At 44.4% G+C, this 20660-nt stretch overlaps 1 protein-coding gene across 1 annotated transcript in view; it reads right to left on the bottom strand.

Annotated features, from left to right (window-relative positions):
* GC (GC vitamin D binding protein) overlaps positions 1-20660 on the bottom strand; it is a 202612-nt gene that overhangs the window by 104641 nt on the left and 77311 nt on the right. The window contains exon 2 of the mRNA XM_077476444.1: positions 7529-7598. Coding sequence (XP_077332570.1) covers positions 7529-7598 — 70 coding nt within the window. The remainder of the gene's footprint in view (positions 1-7528; positions 7599-20660) is intronic.

Raw genomic sequence — 20660 nt, 5'->3', positions numbered from 1 at the left:
TCTTTGGGTGGTATTTAATTACAGCTGGGAGTTTTATTTTTTGCTAAACAAACAAAAAAAATGCAAAATAAAAAAAAATAAAAAATCATGTTTAATAGTTTGTTATAAAATTTTGCAAACAGGTCATTTTTCTCCTTCATTGAAGTGCTCTGATGAGGCGGCACTGATAGCCTGCACCGGTGGGCACTGATAGGCTGCACTGGTGGGCACTGATAGGCATAGTTAAGGCGGCACTAATAGGCACAGATAAGGTGGCACCAATAGGCACAGATAAGGCAGTACTGATAGGCACCGATAAGGCGGCACTGATGGGCACAGATAAGATGTCACGGATGGGTGGCACGGATGGGTGGCACTAAGGGGCACTGATAGGTACCACTGATAGATGGGACTGATGGGCACTGATAGGTGGCACTGATAGGTGGCTCTGATAGGTGGCACTGCTGGGCACTGATGGGTGGCACTTTTGGGCACTGATGGGCACTGGTAGATGACACTGATGGGCACGGATATGTGGCACTGGGGTGCAGCACCGTTGTTGAGGCAGATTGTGGGTGGCACTGTGGGCACTGATGGGTGGCACTGTGGGCACTTATGTGTGGCACTGTGGGCACTGATGGGTGGCACTGTGGGCACTGCTGGGTGGCACTATGGGCACTGCTGGGTGGCACTTACGGGGGGCACTTATTTATTCCTGAGGGGGGCAGGTGGGCACTGGTAAGCTGGCCGTGATCGGGACTGATGTTTACCGGCTCTGTTGTATCACATGATCAGCTGTCATTGGCTGACAGCTAATCACGTGGTAAGGGGTCGGGATCGACCCCTTGCTCGGATCCTCATGGGGCGCGCAGGCCGCTCGTGCATGGGATGACATCAATAGACGTAGTCCCAGCAAAGGAGGTCCGCGCTGTAGCCGTCATTTGGCTATAGCGCGGATCCCTAGTGGTTAAAGTTTTGTTTCTGAAAAGCCTCACCTACCCACAGTGCTCACTTACCTACCCATGAGGCTAAATGACAGAACTGCATGCTGGGTAGGAAATACAGCGCGTCCCTCTTCTTTCTCTTCTACCTGGGATGTGAGACCTGCCTGTAGGGACCTGTGGGTGTGTGCCTGGAAGAGCTGTGGCCTGCTTGGCATGGAACGAAATCTGAGCCACCGGAGTGTTTCACCACAGCGTACGGAGCTAACCGAGGGTCCTGATCGTCTTGTGGAGTGTGCAGCGTGACTGGCAGACGGCAGTACTGAGATCACTGGAATAGAGGCCTCCAATTATCCAGGCCTGGTGTGGGGAGAGGGCTGTTGCCCAGAACTTACATAAAGCACTTAACACACTATAGACTAGTCACTACAGTGCTGCTGAGACCCACAGTCCCACAAACACAGTTCCTTCCAAATAGACTGTGTTCAATCAGGCCTCAAAGCCTATTCTTCACTAGGAACTGACTGACGGTCGGGGGTGCATCTTCAAAGAAAAGGAAGTTATAAGTGAATTGCATAATTGAAGTTGCTATTGTTCACTATTTTACGTTACACTACCATCTGCAAACTCTATGGAATACAAACACTGAGCTAGCTGAAGAAAGAAGACAAGAGACTTATCATCCAGTATAAGGCCTTTTATTCTGTAGTGTGCACAGGGGGAGGTATTGAAATCTAGGGGGAGCCCTTGAGCATATGTGTCATAACATACTGATATTCCGTGTGGTATAGTAGACTACAAGCTGTGTGGGTTTGCTTGGCTGTACTGGAAGTGGGAAAGTGCCCAGTGTTACGGGTTTACCACTTTGAGCACCAGTCCCACTTGGAGACATGCCTGCCCATGGTATTTAGTATATTCTGGGGTCTGAATGTTTGACTGCCTCATTATTATTATTATATGTTCTGACCTTGCATATCACCACTAGTATTGTACTACTTTGTATATTACCATTGTTACTGTGTTACTGTGTTTATGATTTTGAACTCAGTTTCCAGTAACATTTTTGGTTGGTTAAAGCACGATTGGCGTGAGATTGTTTCCTAGCTTTCCAGCAAGAGGAGTTCAGGTAACGGTACAAATACAATATTTGATGTTATTGTGGGGTTGTTGCCATTGGGTTTCGCATCAATAGCACTATACAGCTGTGTCAAGGAGGGAGCAAGAGCAGAGTACAAGCCCAAATAATTACCAGCAGCTCCTTCGGGATTAAGTGCTATATATATATCTATATATACACATACACACACACACACACACACAATACAGGACTGGTGCAAGGATTTTTGACACCCTTGGCGAAACCTAATTACCGGTCGGACAGAGCAGCTGCCTGAGACTGAGTTAGTTACATGCTGCAGCCTGCAGAGGGAAACCAGTGGCCGGGCGCCCCTAGGCAGCAGTGCGCCCTAGGCGGTTGCCTAGTTTGCCTAGTGGTAGCACCGGCCCTGTATATATACTCTGCATTTAGCATAGTCTATATGTTCAGTGTTTACTCGATATTCAGTCAGTGCAGGCAGTGTATTAATATATATGTATATAGAATCATCAGGGCTGGACTTACCACTGGGCTTGACTGGGCTCAAGCCCATGGGCCCCGCCCAACAGGGGGCCCCACCGAGATATATAGCTGAGTGTACTCGGCTTGGCTCTGCTCACAGTGACGCTCAGTCCCGCCCTATGATGGACATAACACAGGGACTGGGCATGACTGTGAGCCAAGCTGAGTACACTCAGCTACTCTCGGCACCGAGAGCCACCGAGAGGATCCGAGAGCCGCTGAGAGTCAACGAGAGGACCCGAGAGCCACTGAGAGGAAAAACACCATTTTGTTCATGGAAGGCCATTCCAGCTCTCTACCGCCATGTGGAAGGCAATGTTTTGGCCTAGTTGGACAGGGTGGTCCAGCAGGCATGGGAAGAGACATGCCCTTTCCTTCACAGCACACTGGGTAACTCTACTGGAAGCTGGGAAGGATGCAGGAAAGGGTTCAGTATTGTTGGAGCTTGTTCCGCCACCATGTCTACAAAAAGCTAGCGGTGATTCTGTCACAGCTCTCTCCTCCACCCCACTTCTTCTTCTTCTTCCTCTATCGCCTCTTCTGCAGATTTATCCTCTGAACCAGCAGTGCTCCGCAAGCTTTCAAGGGGCTACGCATGCAGTCAGGCAAAAAGATGCCATGTGGTGCTTGAGTTGGTATGCTTAGGGGACAGGAGCTACACTGGGGCAGAGATTCTGTCAGCTCTACAGGGGCAGGCTCAGAGGTGGTTGATGCCACGCCAGCTTCAGCCAGGAATGGTTGTATGCGACAATGGTATCAACCTTCTCTCCGCCCTCTGACAGGGACACTTGACTCATGTTCCATGTTTGGCACACATCCTAAATTTGGTGATGCAGCAGTTCTTGAGCAGGTACCCAGGCTTACAGGATCTCCTGAGGCAGGCCAGAAAAGTCTGTGGTCACTTCCGCCGGTCATATAATGCCAGTTCTCGGCTGGCTGACATTCAAAGGGAATGCAAGCTTCCCACCAACCGCCTCATTTGTGACATGTCCACCAGGTGGAACTCAACAGTGGCAATGCTGCACACACAGCAGAGGGCCATCAATGAGTACCTATGCCCTCGCACCAGGACAAGGTCAGGGGAGCTTGGCTTCTTTTTGCCACTCCTGTGGCTACTGATCAAGGATGCATGCACTGTCCTGTCACCATTTGAGGAGGTCACACGGATGGTAAGCAGCGACAATGCATGCATCAGTGACACTGTCCCTCTAGTCTTCCTATAGCACACGCTATATGGAATCATGGACAGGGCACTTGAGGCAGAACAGCGGGAGGAAGAGGAGGACTTCCTTACCTCTCAAGGCCCCCTTTATCCAGATAGCATTCCTGCTGGCCTCTCAAACACACAGGAAGAAGTGGAGGAAGAGGAGGATTGTGTCCGCATAGATGTAGAGGATAACACTCAGAAGAAGTCTTCAAGGGATAGTTTTCAGTCCCAAGAAGGAAAAAGGAGTTGTACGTGGCTGGCATGTGATCCTTAGTGACCCAGAGGACTCAGAATCGAATGCCTCTGCAAACTTACGCTGCATGGATTCATGGTATAAAGGAGAGGGATCATTACTGGCTAGCAACCCTTGTTGATCCACGTTACAAGGATAAGGTTACAGAACTCATCCTGCCTTCGCAGAGGGAGCAGAGGATGAAACATGTTCGGGGGGCCTTGAAGAAAGGTTTGTGCAATGCATTTCCAGGCCCTGGGAGGTTACAATTTCCTGGTGTTGGACAATGTGTTGCTGATGCTTTGTTCAGTCAGAGGAAGAGTGGTGGAGAAGGTGGCTGACTGACTGATGCCTTTAAACATTTTTTCAGTCCTCAGCTCCATGGTCTGATTGGTTCAAGCAACCATTGCCAGCATCTGCATTACATGGTGCAGGAATATCTAGGGGCAGGAGCAGACTTGAATACCTTTCCAACACAGCATTCCACTGGGTTACTGGGTCTTGAGGATAGACCACTGGCCAGAACTTGCTTAATATGCAATTGAGCTACTGGCCTATCCTGCATCCAGCATGCTTTCTGATCGCACATTCAGTGCTGCTGGAAAGTTTGTAATGGATCGAAGTGTGCGCCTGTCCACAGACTCCGTTGATAAGCATTCATAAAAAGCTGATGTAACTTATTGAATTTGCTATGGATGTGGGATCCCTTGAAGACTGCCTATGCTTACTATCCTATTCCTCCTCAATCTTGATGATGCAAGCTTCCAACAATATTTTTGGTTTAGGGCACCACCACCACCCAAGGCCCAATTTTTCTGCCCCTGTTTAACAGGGGCATGTAATTACAATTTTTGTTATAATATTTCACAGCAGGGACAATTCCTGCGCTCACCAAGAGTACCACCGTAGGACATTCCGACGGAAAATGTCCGATCGGACCGTGTTGTCGGATAATGGGTGTGTGGGCTCCATCTGACTTTTTCCGTCGGAATGTCCGACCAACAAAGTTTGAGAGCTGGATATAAAATTTTCCGCCAACATGATCCAATCTGACTTTGTCCGATCGCTTGTAGAGAATTCCGATCGGACAAAGTGCCACGCATGCTCAGATCAAATTACAAGACCAAAGCTATTGGCTACTAGCCTGAACTTAGTCCCTTCGTAATGAATGAACGATCGGATTTTCCGACAACTTTGTCCTACCATGTGTATGCAACACCAGTTTCAGACAAAATCCATCCGAAAAAATAAGACAGATTTTGTGGTCGGAATGTCCAACCATGTGTACCAGGGCTAATTGTGACGGCTTACAGCGTTCTGGTACCATCAACACCTAATGCCCAATTTTCTGCAGAGTATATAGGGCAGTCCGTATAGTATAAATACTACTGTGCAGAGTATATAGTGCCCGGGGGCATGGGGGACCCCCACTCCATTGTTTTTTTAAATTTGGGTGCAGGGTTCCCCTTAATATCCATACCAGACCCAAAGAGCCTGATAATTGACTGGGGGGGGGGGGGGCACATGCCATTTTTTTCAATGATTTTCATCAATATTGGCAGGACCTGACAATACATTACAGCTGTGAGTAGTTTTAAACTAAATTTTTTCCTTTAGAAATTTAATTTTGCTGTAGTATTGTTCTAAACACGGGAAAAATATGCTACTTTACAGGCATACTAAGGACCCCCCCCTGCACAATACTTAAAGGAATATTACATTTTTATTGGTTCACTTTAAGCATTATTAAAATCACTGCTCCCGAAAACAATTTTTTTAAACTTTTTTTTGCATTGCTACATGCCCCCTGGGGCAGGACCTGTGTCCCCAAATACTTTATGGCAATAACTTGCATATAAGCCTTTAAAATTGTTACTTTTGATTTTTCACATGCGTATCCCATAGACTTTAACGTTGTTCCCGTGTTCGAACACATTTTTTGCCTGTTCGCATGTTCTGCTGTGAACTGAACTGGGGGTTGTTCGGCTCATCCCTACTTAGGAAGCAATATACCTCTGATGAAGTAATATATACTGATGGAAGTACTCAAGAAGAGTGTGGGACATTCTGTCACAATAGGTTTTATAATAAATCCATTGGCTCTTGTACCTAAAGTTTTTGCAAGATCAGTACAAGTACCCATGGTATAAAATGAAACTTCCCCCTCTTAAACAGATCAGAGAAACTGCTAAGGAGTCTTTTCATAGATCAATTAGTGTAACATACATTCTTATGGCCTTTTCTATTTGTGCACACTTCAACAAGGCAAATTTTTGAAAAAGACTTGCCACAGAGTCCACCCCATACACTTCTGGGAAACATAGGCACATGGTTGATCAGCACTCTCCCCACCGCGATCTGCTGCAGGTTTGTGATCATCAAGGATTTTGGGCCCTTTAGGCCCCTTTCACACATGCAGACATTATGTCCATATTTCATCCATCCGTTTGCGGATGAAATACGGACATACATGCATCCCTATGGGATGGCGGGTGTCTGCGGATGAACATCTGCAGACACCCGCTATTGTCCGCCTCCGCTACTGTCCGATTCTGCAGACGGAGGAAAATCCTATTTTTCTATCCCTCTGCAGAGCGGATCTGATGAACACGGACAGACGGTCTGTGCTCATCCGATCCCCAGAGAGGAGAGTGGAGAGCTGACAGGGTGGTCCCTGCACGTGTGCGGAGCCCGCCCTGTCCGCCGCCGTCTCAGCGGGGACAACGGAGTGATCTCCGCTGAGCAAGCGGATCATCACGGGCGGATCATTACTGATCCGCCCCGTGTGAAAGGGGCCTTAGAGGAGCCTGGGTGAAAAATTAACTCTAGGACTGGCAGACAGCAGATGTGGTTTATGCATGAGGCACTTTATGTATGAATGCGCAGGAGGGGGCACTCATCATGGGCAAACACAAGCTCACTTTAAGAATTAACAAACAGCATTGTGTGGCATGTACCTACTACAAAATTATTTTTCTAGTAAAAAACATATAGATGATATTGGTAATGCTTACCAAAATGTGATTATCATAGTAAATGAAATAAGCACAGTAAATATAAATAAATAATATAAAGCAGTGTGTGTACTGGTAATGCGCTAACTTATCAAAACAAAGCACTAGTGCATTGGATCAACTTTAAATTGGCTGCAAACATTTCATTTAAAATAATAGAAAAATTGACAAATCAACTGTTGTGCTAAATTTATGGTATGTCTTAACTAAAACTAGCATTTTCTAAAATATAATTAAACATCACTCAATGCTTATTACATTTCCATTAATGTGTTAAATCATCTTTTTTTTCACCACAAGAAAATGTTACAACGTGTAATTACTTTCATAAGTAGTCATCTAATACAGCTTTTACAATGCCACTGACATTTAATTAAACCTGGACAATGTACATTGATGAATGTGCTCACCAAGACAGAATTTATTTGTAGGGCATCTCTTTTTTATCAGTACCATTAATCAAACATTCATATTCAGCATTTCATAGTTTTAGAGTTGATCATGTGGAAATGGATGCACTTTTTAATTTCAACTTACAGGGCAGCAAAGTTTTCTTTTCCTAAATATTTAAATTGCTGGCATACTATATCTTTTTCATATGGTTTTCCTGAAAAAAACAAAAAAAACAAAAAAAATAAATTTAGAAACTGTACATGTTAGATGTTATGAAATGATTGATAACATAATTAATATACAGACATCCCAAGTCTCCCACATTTCAGCTGCGGCTTCTGGGCACCTGCAAGTGGCGGGCAATATCCCTGCTGCAGGGATGATCCAGGGCCACAGGCTTATCAACTCTCCAGGCATTGAGAGGAGAGAGGCACCTGGAGTTTGTCAGTGGCTGTGCCTCGCCCTCTACCCCTCCCCTGTCTGGTGGCTATGTGATCAGTAGCATAGTGTGGGAGGAGACAGGCGGGGTTTCCGCCCTGGGGCCGGGTGAAAAACTTAAAGGAGCACTGCTGTACTGTGCCCAGTGTGATGGCCATCTAGCAGGGGCAAATAGGAGCGGGGCTGGTGGCACTACGGCAGCAATCAGCACCGCATCGCCCTTTGGGTGCAGGTGGCCGCCAGCCGGGCATCCATCGCCACACATGGCAGTAATCAGTGAGCCAGGGGCAGATAGGTGGGCGAGCTTGAGAGAGCCTGGGATTCGGAAGAAGAGCTCCACCAGCACTGCCTCCTCCTTCTTGATCCTGCCCCCGAAGAGGCGAGAAGCAGTGGGGTGGGCGCATCGTACCGTACCCCGCGCTTCCAGAGCAACATGGATTGCTCCAACTTCCTCCGCTCTCTAGCGTCACGTGAAGCCCAGAGCGAGGACAGGCTGACTTGGGGCACTGAGGATGGCCAAGAGCAGCTGAATGGCTGAAAAGATCAAAATCGATGTTCACAAGAAGACAGACTGGCATGGAATGGAATGTACTGTACCATCATCATACACATACAGGCCTGCAGGCTGCAGATAGACTCTCTCACCCCCCTCACTCCCCCCCCCTCTCTCTCTCTCTCTCTCTCTCTCAGCACCCCCTCTCTCAGCCCTTCCCTCTCTCAGCACCCCCTCTCTCAGCACCCCACTCTCTCAGTACCCCTTCTCTCAGCCCTCCCCTCTCTCAGCACTCCCCTCTCTAAGAACCCCCTCTCTAAGAACCCCCTCTCTCAGCACCCCCGTCCTCTCCCTAAGTCCCACTTCTCTTTCTCTCTCAGCCCCCCTACCCATTTCAAGCAGTCATGGTGGTTAGAGTGTTCCTTTAATATCTTTCAGAAGACGTAAATCTCTGTATACTGATTCCATTTCATTTGATCTTTCTCTAGTTCTGGTAAATTGGTGGGAGGGCGTGTGTGGAGTACCACCTCCTTGAAATGAGTTTGCCCCCTCCATGAAATTCGTTTTTGCAGATTGGGATGTCTGATTATACCTTGTCAACTATATAGCAAATACAGCAGTTTTTACAACGCAGTATACTATTAAAGCAGTCTTTATTGAAAAAACAAATACATGAATAACAAGTTGAACTTGCTTAGAATTTATCATCAGAAGGAAAAAAGGTTTCACATTTTTTGGTGATGCTGAGGTTGATTTACTAAAACTGGAGAATGCAAAATCTGGTGCAGCTGTGCATAGAAACCAATCAGTTTCCAGTTTTCATTTTGTCAAAGCTTAACCACTTGCCGAACAGCTCCCGCGAATCAGCACACTGGTACGTCGACTCCTTTAAGAGCCACATCAAGCACATGCTGGGGCCCCTGATGAGTGAAGCCGATGGCCGCTAATTGTGATCACAGGCACGAGAGCCAGAGCAGGAAGAGACAGATCTGCTGTTCCTAGTAAATAGGAACAGGGATCTGTCTCCTCCTGCAGTCAGTTCCATCCCCCCATAGTTAGAAACACACACGAGGGAACACAATTAACCCCTCGATTGCCCTTAGTGTTAACCCCTTCCCTGCCAGTGACATTTACACAGTAATTAGTGCATTTTTATAGCACGATTGATAAATGTCAATGGTCCCAAAAAAAGTGTCAAAAGTGTCCGATCTGTCTGTCGCAGTTCATTAAAAAACACAGATCACCACCGTTATTAGTAAAAAAAAATTAAATAAAAAATTCCATAAATCTATCCCCTATTTTGTAGACGCTATAACTTTTGCGCAAACCAATCAATATACACTTATTGCATTTTTTTTTTTTTGCCAAAAGAAAGCTCTATTTGTGGGAAAAAAGAATGTCAATTTTGTTTGTATACAGCATTGCACGTTCGCGCAATTGTCAGTTGAAGCGACGCAGTGCCGTATCGCAAAAAATGGCCTGGTCATTAAAGGGGCATAATCTTCCAGTCCTTAAAGTAGGGTACCCCTTAAAAAAAAAATTAAAAGTCAGCAGTTACAAATACTGCAGCTGCTGGCTTTTAATAATCGGACACTTACCTGCCCCAGGGTCCAGCGATACGGGGGAACGAAGCCCCCCCCTCGTTCCCCGCTCTGCAGGGCGCCGTTATACGCCGTACAGTCACCTGGGACAGGTGAATGTGCGGCGCAAGGGGAAGTGATGTCACCAGCCCGGGCAATGAAGAAGGCAGACTACGAGGGACCCCCTAGCAACCGGTATTTAGAGGTGAGTAAAAAAAATTTTTTTGCCCAATTATTTTTTTTTTTGTTTTTTTATGAATTTTAAGCAGCTTTTCATTTTTTGGTGGCAACACCACTTTAAATGGTTAAAGTATAACTAAAGGAAAAACTTGTTTTTAGTTTTGGATAGAGTGGAGAGAGATTAGAAAGCTTGTCAATTTGTTTTTTTTTTTTTTTTGTTTTTTTTGCTGTCTGTGCTCTCATTAAGGGGATTCACCCTTTCTATTTGTCCTGTTTATCATTATCATTGAAAGTGAAAGTGAAAGAAAATCCCAAAGCTTGGGTTGTCCCCAGAAAAGTAATAGAGGGGAAATCTTCCAATAGGGACACTAGTTCTGATGTGCTGGGGGTCCCCAAGGAATTCCCTTAATTTGAAGGGATTTTCTCTCACTTCCTGTTTGGCTGTGGAACAGGAAGTGAAGGGAAATCTCCACAACGGTAGACTAATGGAGGAAAAAAAAATTGACAGGTGTTCTAACTCACCCTCGCTCTATCCAAAATGAAAAAAAACGTTTTTGCCTATAGTTCTACATTAACTAGTTGCTGACCGCCGGCCGTCAAATGACGGCCAGGCGGCGCACCTATTGTGGCGGGAGGCCGTCATATGACGGCCTCCCGTTTAAACAGGGAATGCGCGCGATCGAGCGCGCGCATCCCTGTTTCTTCGGTGGCGGCGTGTCACGGAGACACCGCTCGCCACCGAAGGGGGTGAACAGCCATTCGTTATGGCTGTTTACCACGTGATCGGCCGTGATGAAGTCACGGCCGATCACAGATGGTCACACCCCGAATGTGCACGGCGCATGCGCGCGATCGCGAGCGCGCTGCGCGTGCACGTCGGTGGCGGCGTGTTCCCCGGGAACACTGCTCGTCACCGACGCTGGTAAACAGCCATTGGCCGGCTGTTTACCCACGTGATCGGCTGTGATCCTTTCACAGCCGATCACAAAAATGTAAACAAACTGCGGTAACGGGATGTTACCGGGTTCTCCTCCTCACACACCGATCGTGTGTGAGGAGGAGATTGCGGTAAGAATCTCGTTACCGCATACAGTGTACACCAATCATACTGATTGCCCCCCCCCCCCAATAAAGAGGACCTGTCACCACCCCTCATAGTACCTGTCAATCACAGTCCATCAGAGTACCTGTCACAGTCCATCAGAGTATTTGAGTACCTGTCACAGCCCATCAGAGTACCTGTCAGCCCATCAGAGTACCCGAGTACCTGTCACAGTTCATCTGAGTACCCGAGGTCCTGTCACAGCCCATCAGAGTACCCGAGTACCTGTCACAGCCCATCAGAGTACCCGAGTACCTGTCACGGCACACCAGAGTACCCGAGTACCTGTCACGGCACATCAGAGTACCCGAGTACCTGTCACGGCACATCAGAGTACCCGAGTACCTGTCACGGCACATCAGGGTACCCGAGTACCTGTCACGGCCCATCAGGGTACCAAAGTACATGTCACGGCCCATCAGGGTACCCGAGTATCTGTCACGGCCCATCAGGGTACCCGAGTACCTGTCACAGTCCATTAGAGTACCGAGTACCTGTCACAGTCCATCAGGGTACCCGAGTACCTGTCACAGTCCATCAGGGTACCCGAGCACCTGTCACAGTCCATTAGAGTACTGAGTACCTGTCACAGTCCATTAGAGTACCCGAGTACCTGTCACAGTCCATTAGAGTACCAAGTACCTGTCACAGTCCATTAGAGTACCGAGTACCTGTCACAGTCCATCAGGGTACCCGAGTACCTGTCACAGCCCATCTGAGTACCCGAGTACCTGTTCCAGTCCATCTGTGTACCAGAGTACCTGTCACAGTCCATCTGAGTACCCGAGTACCTGTCACAGTCCATATGAGTACCTGTCACCGCCCTTCAGAGTACCCAAATACCAGTCACCAAACCATCAGAGTACCTGTCACCAGGCCATCAGAGTACCCGAGTACCTGTCACCAGGCCATCAGAGTACCCGAGTACCTGTCACTAGGCCATCAGAGTACCCGAGTACCTGTCACCAGGCCATCAGAGTACCCGAGTACCTGTCACCAGGCCATCAGAGTACCCGAGTACCTGCCACCAGGCCATCAGAGTACCCGAGTACCTGCCACCAGACCATCAGAGTACCCGAGTACCTGTCACCAGACCGTCAGAGTACCCGAGTACCTGTCACCAGACCATCAGAGTACCCGAGTACCTGTCACCAGACCATCAGAGTACCCGAGTACCTGTCACCAGACCATCAGAGTACCCGAGTACCTGTCACCAGGCCTTTAGAGTACCCGAGTACCTGTCACCAGGCCATCAGAGTACCCGAGTACCTATTTGCAGCCCATGTCTCATAGAATATACGTTGGGGTGTTTGCTTTCCAAAATGGGGCCATTTTGTGGGTAATTTCACTGTCCTGGTGGTCCAGGACCTTCAAAAGTGTGATGGGTAGGAATGAAATGAGATGTGTCATTTATGCTCCTAGAACGCCTGAACGTACTACTTCAATGTTCGGCCTCTCTATGTGGCCAGGCTGTGTAAAAGTCCTACACATGTGGTATCGCCATACTCGGGAGGAGTAGCAGAATGTATTTTGGGGTGTAATTTTTGCTATATACATGCTATGTGTTAGAAATATCTTATAAATTGACAATTTTGTGTAAAAAAAAAATGCGTTTTAATTATTTTCCACATATTCCAAAAACTTCTGGAAAAAAATGAACCGTTCAAAAGACTCATTATGCCTCACAGACTATACGTTGGGGTGTTTGCTTTCCAAAATGGGGTAATTTTATGGGAAATTCCATTGTCCTGGTACTCCAGGGCCTTCAAAAGTGTAATAGGTGGTTGAGAAATGAGATGCGTAATTTTTGCTCGTAGAACGTCTGAAGGTACTACATCAATGTTAGTGCTCTGTATGTGGCAAGGCTGTGTAAAAGTCCTACACATGTGGTATCGCCGTACTCGGGAAGAGTAGCAGAATGTATTTTGGGGTGTAATTTGTTGTATGCATATGCTGTGTGTGAGAAATAACCTGATAATATGACAATTTAGTAAAAAAAAATAAAAAAAAAATAAAAAATCTTCATTTTGCAAAGAATTGTGGGAAAAAATGACATCTTAAAAAAACTCACCATGCTACTTACTTAATACCTTGGGATGTCTACTTTGTAAAAAGGGGTCATTTGGGGGGTATTTGTACTTTCCTGACTTGTTAGTGTCTCAAGAAATGAGGTACACCTGATGTACTGAAGGCCTGATCAGAAGTGATCAATTTATAGTGATTGGCACCATAGTTTGTAGACTCTATAACTTTCACAAAGACCAAATAATATATACTAATGTGGGTTATTTTTACCAAAGATATGTAGCAGTATAAATTTTGGCCAAAATTTATGAAGAAAAATTACTAATTAGCAAAAATTTATGACAGAAACGAAGAAAAAGGCATTTTTTTCACAAAATTTACGTTTTATTTTATTTATAGCACAAAAAATAAAAAACCCACTAGTGATTAAATACCACTAAAAGAAAGCTCTATTTGTGTGGAAAAAAGGACGCAAGTTTCATATGGATACAGTGTAGGATGACTGAGTAATTGTCATTCAAACTGTGAGAGCGCTGAAAGCTGAAAATTGGTCTGGTCAGGAAGGGGGTGTATCTGCACTGTATTGAGGTGGTTAATTGAACAAGCTAAAATTAGAAGCTGATTTGCTATCATGCACAGTTGCACCAGATTTTTCACTATCCAGTTTTATTAAATCAACCCCACTGAGTCATCTTTATGACTGTTCAATTTTTTGAAATCCATGTACTTAAAGGAGTTGTAAAGGCAGGTTTTTTTTTGTTTGTTTTTTGTTTTGTTTTTTCTTATCTTAATGCATTATACTGTATGCATTAAGATAAAAAGCCTTCTGTATGTAGCAGCCTCCCCAGCACCTCCTAATACTTCACTGACCCCCATCTCTGCGAGGTCCACAAATCCCTCAGCCGTTCCGGACTCTCCCTCCTGATAGGCTGAGACACAGCAGCCATGCCATTGGCTCACAAGGCTGTCAATTAAAGTCAGTTAGCCAATAAGGGGAAGAGGGGGCGGGGCCGAATGGCAGCTCCCTGTCTGAATGTCAGGTAAATAAGTGGTGTTGTGCTCCACAAAAATTAATCAATCAAGTGAAATGAAATCAATATATAACAATAAATAATGCCCAAAGTGATGGCTACATATAACTAATCTAAACCTATTCCTTTAAATGTGCCCTTTCCAAAGTGCATAAATGCCAATCCAACAATGTTCCATCCAATACAATGTGAATAAATGGATAATCCAGATAAGGTGCATACAGTGAAATTAAATTTTTAAAAATATAATAAAATAAAAAGAAGACACAGTGAAAATAAATAATTACTAGGAATACAAGAGAGTCCAAGTTTGTGTCTAAGTCCATAAAGTGCATACAGTGCAAAAAATTGAATAGATACTAAAATTGTAATAAGGTCCAAAAAACGTGTCTCAATCCATAAAGTGCATGAAGTGAACAGAGAATAAACATTAAATGAATAAATAGAGTCCAATATAAATTAAAGTAGAAGAACGGAAGGCGGCGGCAACGGCGGAGACAGAAGACCGGGCCACCACTAGTAAAAGAGCTGGAAGAAGAAGCGGTGGCCCGGCAAGAAGAACTGAAGAGGGGGACAAGACCCCCGAAGTCGGAAGAAGAGGGCGGCGGCGACGAAGAAGGAAGCCGGGCTCCTCCGCTAGCAAAAGAGCTAGCAGAAGATAGCGGAGGAGTCCGGCGAAAAAAGAACCCCGAAGACGAAAGACCCCCGGAGCTGTGCAATAAACTATTTTAACCCTTGTGTGTTGTGTTTTTTTGTACTTTTTTCACAGGTGAATGGGTAGGGGTACCTATTGTACCCCATACTCATTCACATAGGGTGGGGGCCGGTATCTGGGGGCCTCCTTATTAAAGGGGGCTCCCGGATTTCGATAAGCCCCCCAACCGCAGACCCCGACAACCAACGGCCAGGGTTGTCGGGAAGAGGCCCTTGTCCTCATCAACATGGGGACAAGGTGCTTTGGGGTGGGGGGGCCGAGCGCCCCCCCTTCCCTAAGGCACCCCCCATGTTGAGGGCACGCGGCCTGGTATGGCTCAGGAGGGGGGCCGCTCGCTCGTCCCCACCCCCTTTCCTGGCCGGCCGGGTAGCGTGCTCGGATAAGGGTCTTGTATGGATCTGGGGGGACCCCCACGCTGTTTTTTTCGGCTTGGGGCTTCCCCTTAGATTTCATACCAGACCTAAGGGCCTGGTATGCTCTCGGAGGGGGAACCCACGCCAATTTTTTTTTCATAAATTTGGTGTGGAGTTCCCTCTTGAGAGCTGATAATGCTGTCAGAGTCGCCTCCGTATAGACGGAGATCCGACTTGGAGGCGACCTCCATTGAAATCAATGGGTACCGGTCGCCTACAAGTCAGATTCAAGTAGTACAGGAACCTTTTCTGAAGTCGGAGCGACTTCAGTAGCGTGCATTAAGACGGCTCTCATTCACTTACATTGATTTTTAAATGTTGTCCGACCTGAGGCGACTAGGGGCGACCTGAAGTCGGATCTGAGTTGCCCCTGTGTGAACGGACCCTAATTCTAGTAGGTTTAACATCAGTGTCAAAATAAACGTGGAGGCATCTGTACTCCAGTTTTTCATAAGACCAACAATACGCATGCAAAACTGTTTCATATTTTAACAATACAGTTTTAATTAAATTTTTCTCAGATCTGTAGTTTTCAGAAAATGTATTATCTATTATTTGAAGGCAAAGATTGGCACAAATGAACAAGCCCTGTTTCCACATGTGTGTGCTATCTTATATTTGCACATTCACAGTGGGAACATTCTGAGATTTTCCCCTGTATGGAGTGCTGTACTGTTACATTTGAATGCTGCCCTGGAGGTTATTAATCCTTATTTTAATGTATGCTGCTGCATTGGAGTCTTGCTGAGGAAGATGTTGACCCTTTCCAAGCAATGCAAGGCCTACTGATCTTAGCTTAAAGTGGTAGTAAACCGCAAAAAAAAATCTCCCTGAAAGTCATTGGCATAGTGTGTGCTAGTACGCATTGCATACTAGCACATTATGAAAGACTACTAGCGTACTAGCACATTATGATAGACTTACCTGAAAAGGGAGCCCACCAGCGGCTGTTGACAGGGCTTCTATCTTCACCTAGTCTTCTTTTTGGGTTCGCGGGCTGTGGGCACCCGATTGGCACCCGTGACTCCATGCATGGGGGCGTTACGGCCATGGCACAGCTCTTTCAATGGAATGAAAATCATCCATTGAAAGCACAGTGCGCATGCGCTGGTGACCTCACTGGTGCTGCTAAAGCAAATATCTCCTAAACAGTACATGTTTATGAGATATTTTTCTGTACTTACCGGTAAGCCCTATAAGCTTACCTGTAGGTATAAGTGACATTAACACCTTTACTACCACTTGAAGGTTTTTACACTGCAAAGCTTTCAGTTTTATGCCTATGATTATCCAATGGAGATGATGATTAATGAGTTTAATGTCTGTCCTTCCTTGAGGAACCCCCTTAGGAACATCTTGGGAAAACCCGGGCCGGGTGGTTTGGCCATTTGTTCTGCAGACTTCTTTAATTAGAAGGTCCATTAAAGTCGGTAAGCCTGCACTCTTTATTAAGGTGGCAGTGTCATGGAAGTGTTAATGGTGGTGATCGAGGTTCACTTTTCATATGGCTGTTTTTGAACACTTATGAAGAAGATTATTACGTCTGCACATCAATTTGTCACTATATTTTCCTTTCTGAATATGGACTTTTTTTTGTATGGTTATCTCTAAAAAAGGGGATTCTTGTATGAACATTATTATTATTTTTATTAATATCACTTTATTTTAGCTCAGCTCTTTTGTTAAATATTTGAGTTTATTCTGTGTTAATTATCTTACAGCAGAGTTGCTGCTTATATCACCAATTAGTTATGGTTTTAATAATGTTTTTCCAAGCGCAGTTTCAAAATTTGGAATATATATATATATATATATATATATATATATACACATATATATATATATACACATATATAGTGTTTGCTCCTCAGGCTGAAGTGAAACTGCAGCGCAGAATTACTACCTGTCATTGATTCCTACTATAACTAGGTATCTGAGATTGTGGAAACTGCTGGCAAAGTTCGTTGATTGAGGCACTGGGCTGAGTCTTATATAATTGACTTTGTGTTAGTCTGTTAGGCCTTGACTGTACACATGTAGCAATTTGGTATTGTGGGCAGAATAACGCTGTAAATTTTGCATGCTACAACACCTGGATTCCAATCCAAATGGCACTGCAATTCTGGCAAAATGCAGCACATGTCTTTATGTTCCATTCATTTTTAGTGGCACCGAAATGTGGTGTGGTTTTGCTGTGATTTTTGAGAAATTTATCGTGCAAGGATCCAAAACCACACTGTGTTTTGGTGCCACTAAAAATGAATGGAACACAAACACACTTGCTGTGTTTTGCTAGTATTGCAGTGTGATTTGAAATTGCGGGCAGAATTGCCATGATCCCAAATCACTACATCTGAACGAGAATGAATGAGAGTGAATGAAAATGTTAGAAAATAGAAGTAAAGATATGCTTATTATGGGCAATTTGTTTTTCCTTTTTACAATCTTTATGAATTTGGCACAAGTTATGTTATTTAAAATGACTTCCACATGGTATCTGATGTTGAACCCCCCCCCCGAACAAAAAATTACCTACGGGAATGAGTTTGTTCCATGTAGTCATTGTTACAAGAGCAGTTCCTTTTTATGCACATAAATGGACCCTTTGGAATGGCCATCTTCTATTTTGGATGGCGACAGCTTCTGACAGGAATGTAACCATTTCTGTCAGTGCTTTTGAAGTAAGTTTTAGTATTAAGTTTGTTTATCTCCACCTTTGAAGCTGTTAAAATCCAAAAAAAAATCCATTTGTTGTCTATGCTCATTAACTGGAAAATTGATACAATATTTATTGTTGTTAATATGGCCAATAAAGTCATTGAGAGTACTTTCTGAAGATAGAAGATAGATTTGTTCAATCCTTGTTCCAACACGAATAATTCACCCTCGGTTAGATCAATATTAATTGATGGAAGACACCTTCTCCTAGCTTTCCCTTTTTCTTTTTCTTTTATTTCCCCCCTCTGCATCCTCATTTGCTTTTCTTGGTGTATTTCAGTTCACCCATTCCCACTGAGGTTGTGGGTTGGGGGCTTGGGGGTAAGGCTTGTATGGTTCTCGCCATTCCCTCCACCCCCCCACTACAGTGTTGCATTATAATGGTTAGGTCTATTTCTCCCTCTACCTCTGCCTCTCCCTCGTCCCCTCCATGGTCTAGTATATGGTGGTGGGCCTCTCTGTGGACTTTGTGTCTGGTGATACGTGTCCTGTAAAGGTTAAAACCTATTGTAGGTGGGAATGGGATATTTTGGTGAATTAACCCCTTCCCGTTCAGCCACCACAGTTATATTGCGGCAGGATGGCTCCCCTGTGCAAGTTGTCGTAGCTGTATGTCAGCTCTTTAAGACACTTTTGCAGATGCGAGCACATGCCCGCAGCATGTCCCCAAAGCCGATGCGAGTGCCTGGTGGGTGCGATGACCACCAGGCACCTGCAATCGCTCGTGACAGAACAAGAACCAGAATGTGTATGTGTAAACACACACATCCCAGTTCTCTCAGGGGAGAGGAGACAGATTGTGTGCTCCTACTAAGTAGGAATACCAATCGCTCTCCTCCCCTAGTCAGTCACATCCCCCCACAGTTAGAACACACCTAGGGAACACAGTTAACCCCTTGATCACCCCTAATCTTAACCCCCTCCCTGCCAATGGCATTTATACAGTAATCAGTGGCTATTTTTAGCTCTGATCGCTGTATAAATGTCACTGGTCCCAAAAAAGTGTCAAAAGTGTCTGACCTGTCCACCGCAGTTGCAGTTATGGTAAAAATCACTGATCACCATCATTACTAGTAAAAAAATAAATAATAAAAATGCCATATATCTATCCCCTATTTTGTAGATGCTATAACTTTTGCAAAAACCAATCAATATAAACTTATTGCGATATTTTTTACCAAAAATATATAGAAGAATACATATTGGCCTAAACTGATGAATAATTTTTTTAAAAATTTTTGGGATAATTATTATAGCAAAAAATACAAAATATTGTGTTTTTTTCAAAATTGTTGCTTATACAACATACAACAAACTGATGCCATGAATGCAGTCACATTAAATAAATATACCAACCTAAAATTGAAATAAAAAATGGTTTATATTGAATAGTTTACTACATGACTAATAACTTCTTTTGGTATGGAGGGCAACACTACAACCAAATAAAAGGGGTTTCTATGGGGGCTAAATATGCCCCCAGTATTGCTAACATCTTCCTTAACAAATGGGAGAGTGAAGCAATACATAGAAAAACATGGCTGTGCCTTCATTTATATCGAAGGTACATAGACAATATTTTAATAATCTGGCAGGGAACAGAAAGTTCTCTCAATGACTTTATTGGCCATATTAACAACAATGAATATGGTATCAGATTTACAGTTAATGCACATAGACAACAAATTGACTTTCTGAATATTAACATCTTCAAAGATGGAGACAAACTTAATACTAAAACTTACTTCAAAAGCACTGACAGAAATGGTTACATTCCTATCGGAAGCTGTCACCATCCAAAACAGAAGATGGCTCATTCCAAAGGGTTCACTTGTGTGCATAAAAAGGAGCTGCTCTCGTAACAATGACTACATGGAACAAACTGATGTATTGATTAAAAGGTTTATAGATAAAGGATACTCTCATGCTAACACAGCTGGTAAAAAAAAAAAAACAGTAGGAGAAATGGATAGACAAAAACTCTTGGAAGATAAAGTTAGAGAACAAAAATCTTATGATATGTCATTTATCACAGGTTTTAATAAACAATTCAAACATTTAGAAAAAAGTATTAGGAAACATTGGCCATTTTAAAAAGAGAGCCAACCTTGAGGAATCTCCTACCCAGTAATTCTTCCTTTATTTATCGCAGGGCACCAGGCTTGAGAACTAAAGTGGTTCATAATATCCCTGACCCTCCAAAAAAGAAATAACCATGTTTGATTTTAAAGGTTTCTACCGTTGTGGTAGATATGGTCCCTGTGCAAGTACCAAACCAGCACTCAGGAAGAGAACCAGATTTATCTCCCACCAGACACTTAAACAATATCCCATCAAAAATTCCATCACATGTGGAACTAGGAACTATGGAACTATGTTCTGGAATGTACCTGTGGGTACCAATATGTTGGAAGAATGTCCAGAACCTTAAGTAAATGAGTAAGTGAGCACATAGCGAACATACATAAAGGGTTTTCAAAACATAGTGTCTCCAATCATTTTACATTAAAACATCATAAAAACCATGCTGAGATGACTTTTTACGCCATTGATAGTGTTAAGGGACATTGGAGGGGTTCAA

The sequence above is a fragment of the Lithobates pipiens genome, unplaced genomic scaffold, assembly GCF_037356315.1.
Source record: "Lithobates pipiens isolate NorthernLeopardFrog02 unplaced genomic scaffold, aLitPip1_a1.2 Scaffold_13, whole genome shotgun sequence".
Classification (NCBI taxonomy): Eukaryota; Metazoa; Chordata; class Amphibia; order Anura; family Ranidae; genus Lithobates; species Lithobates pipiens.
Note: the sequence above shows the minus strand (reverse complement) of the source record. Positions and strands in the feature narration are given on the sequence as shown.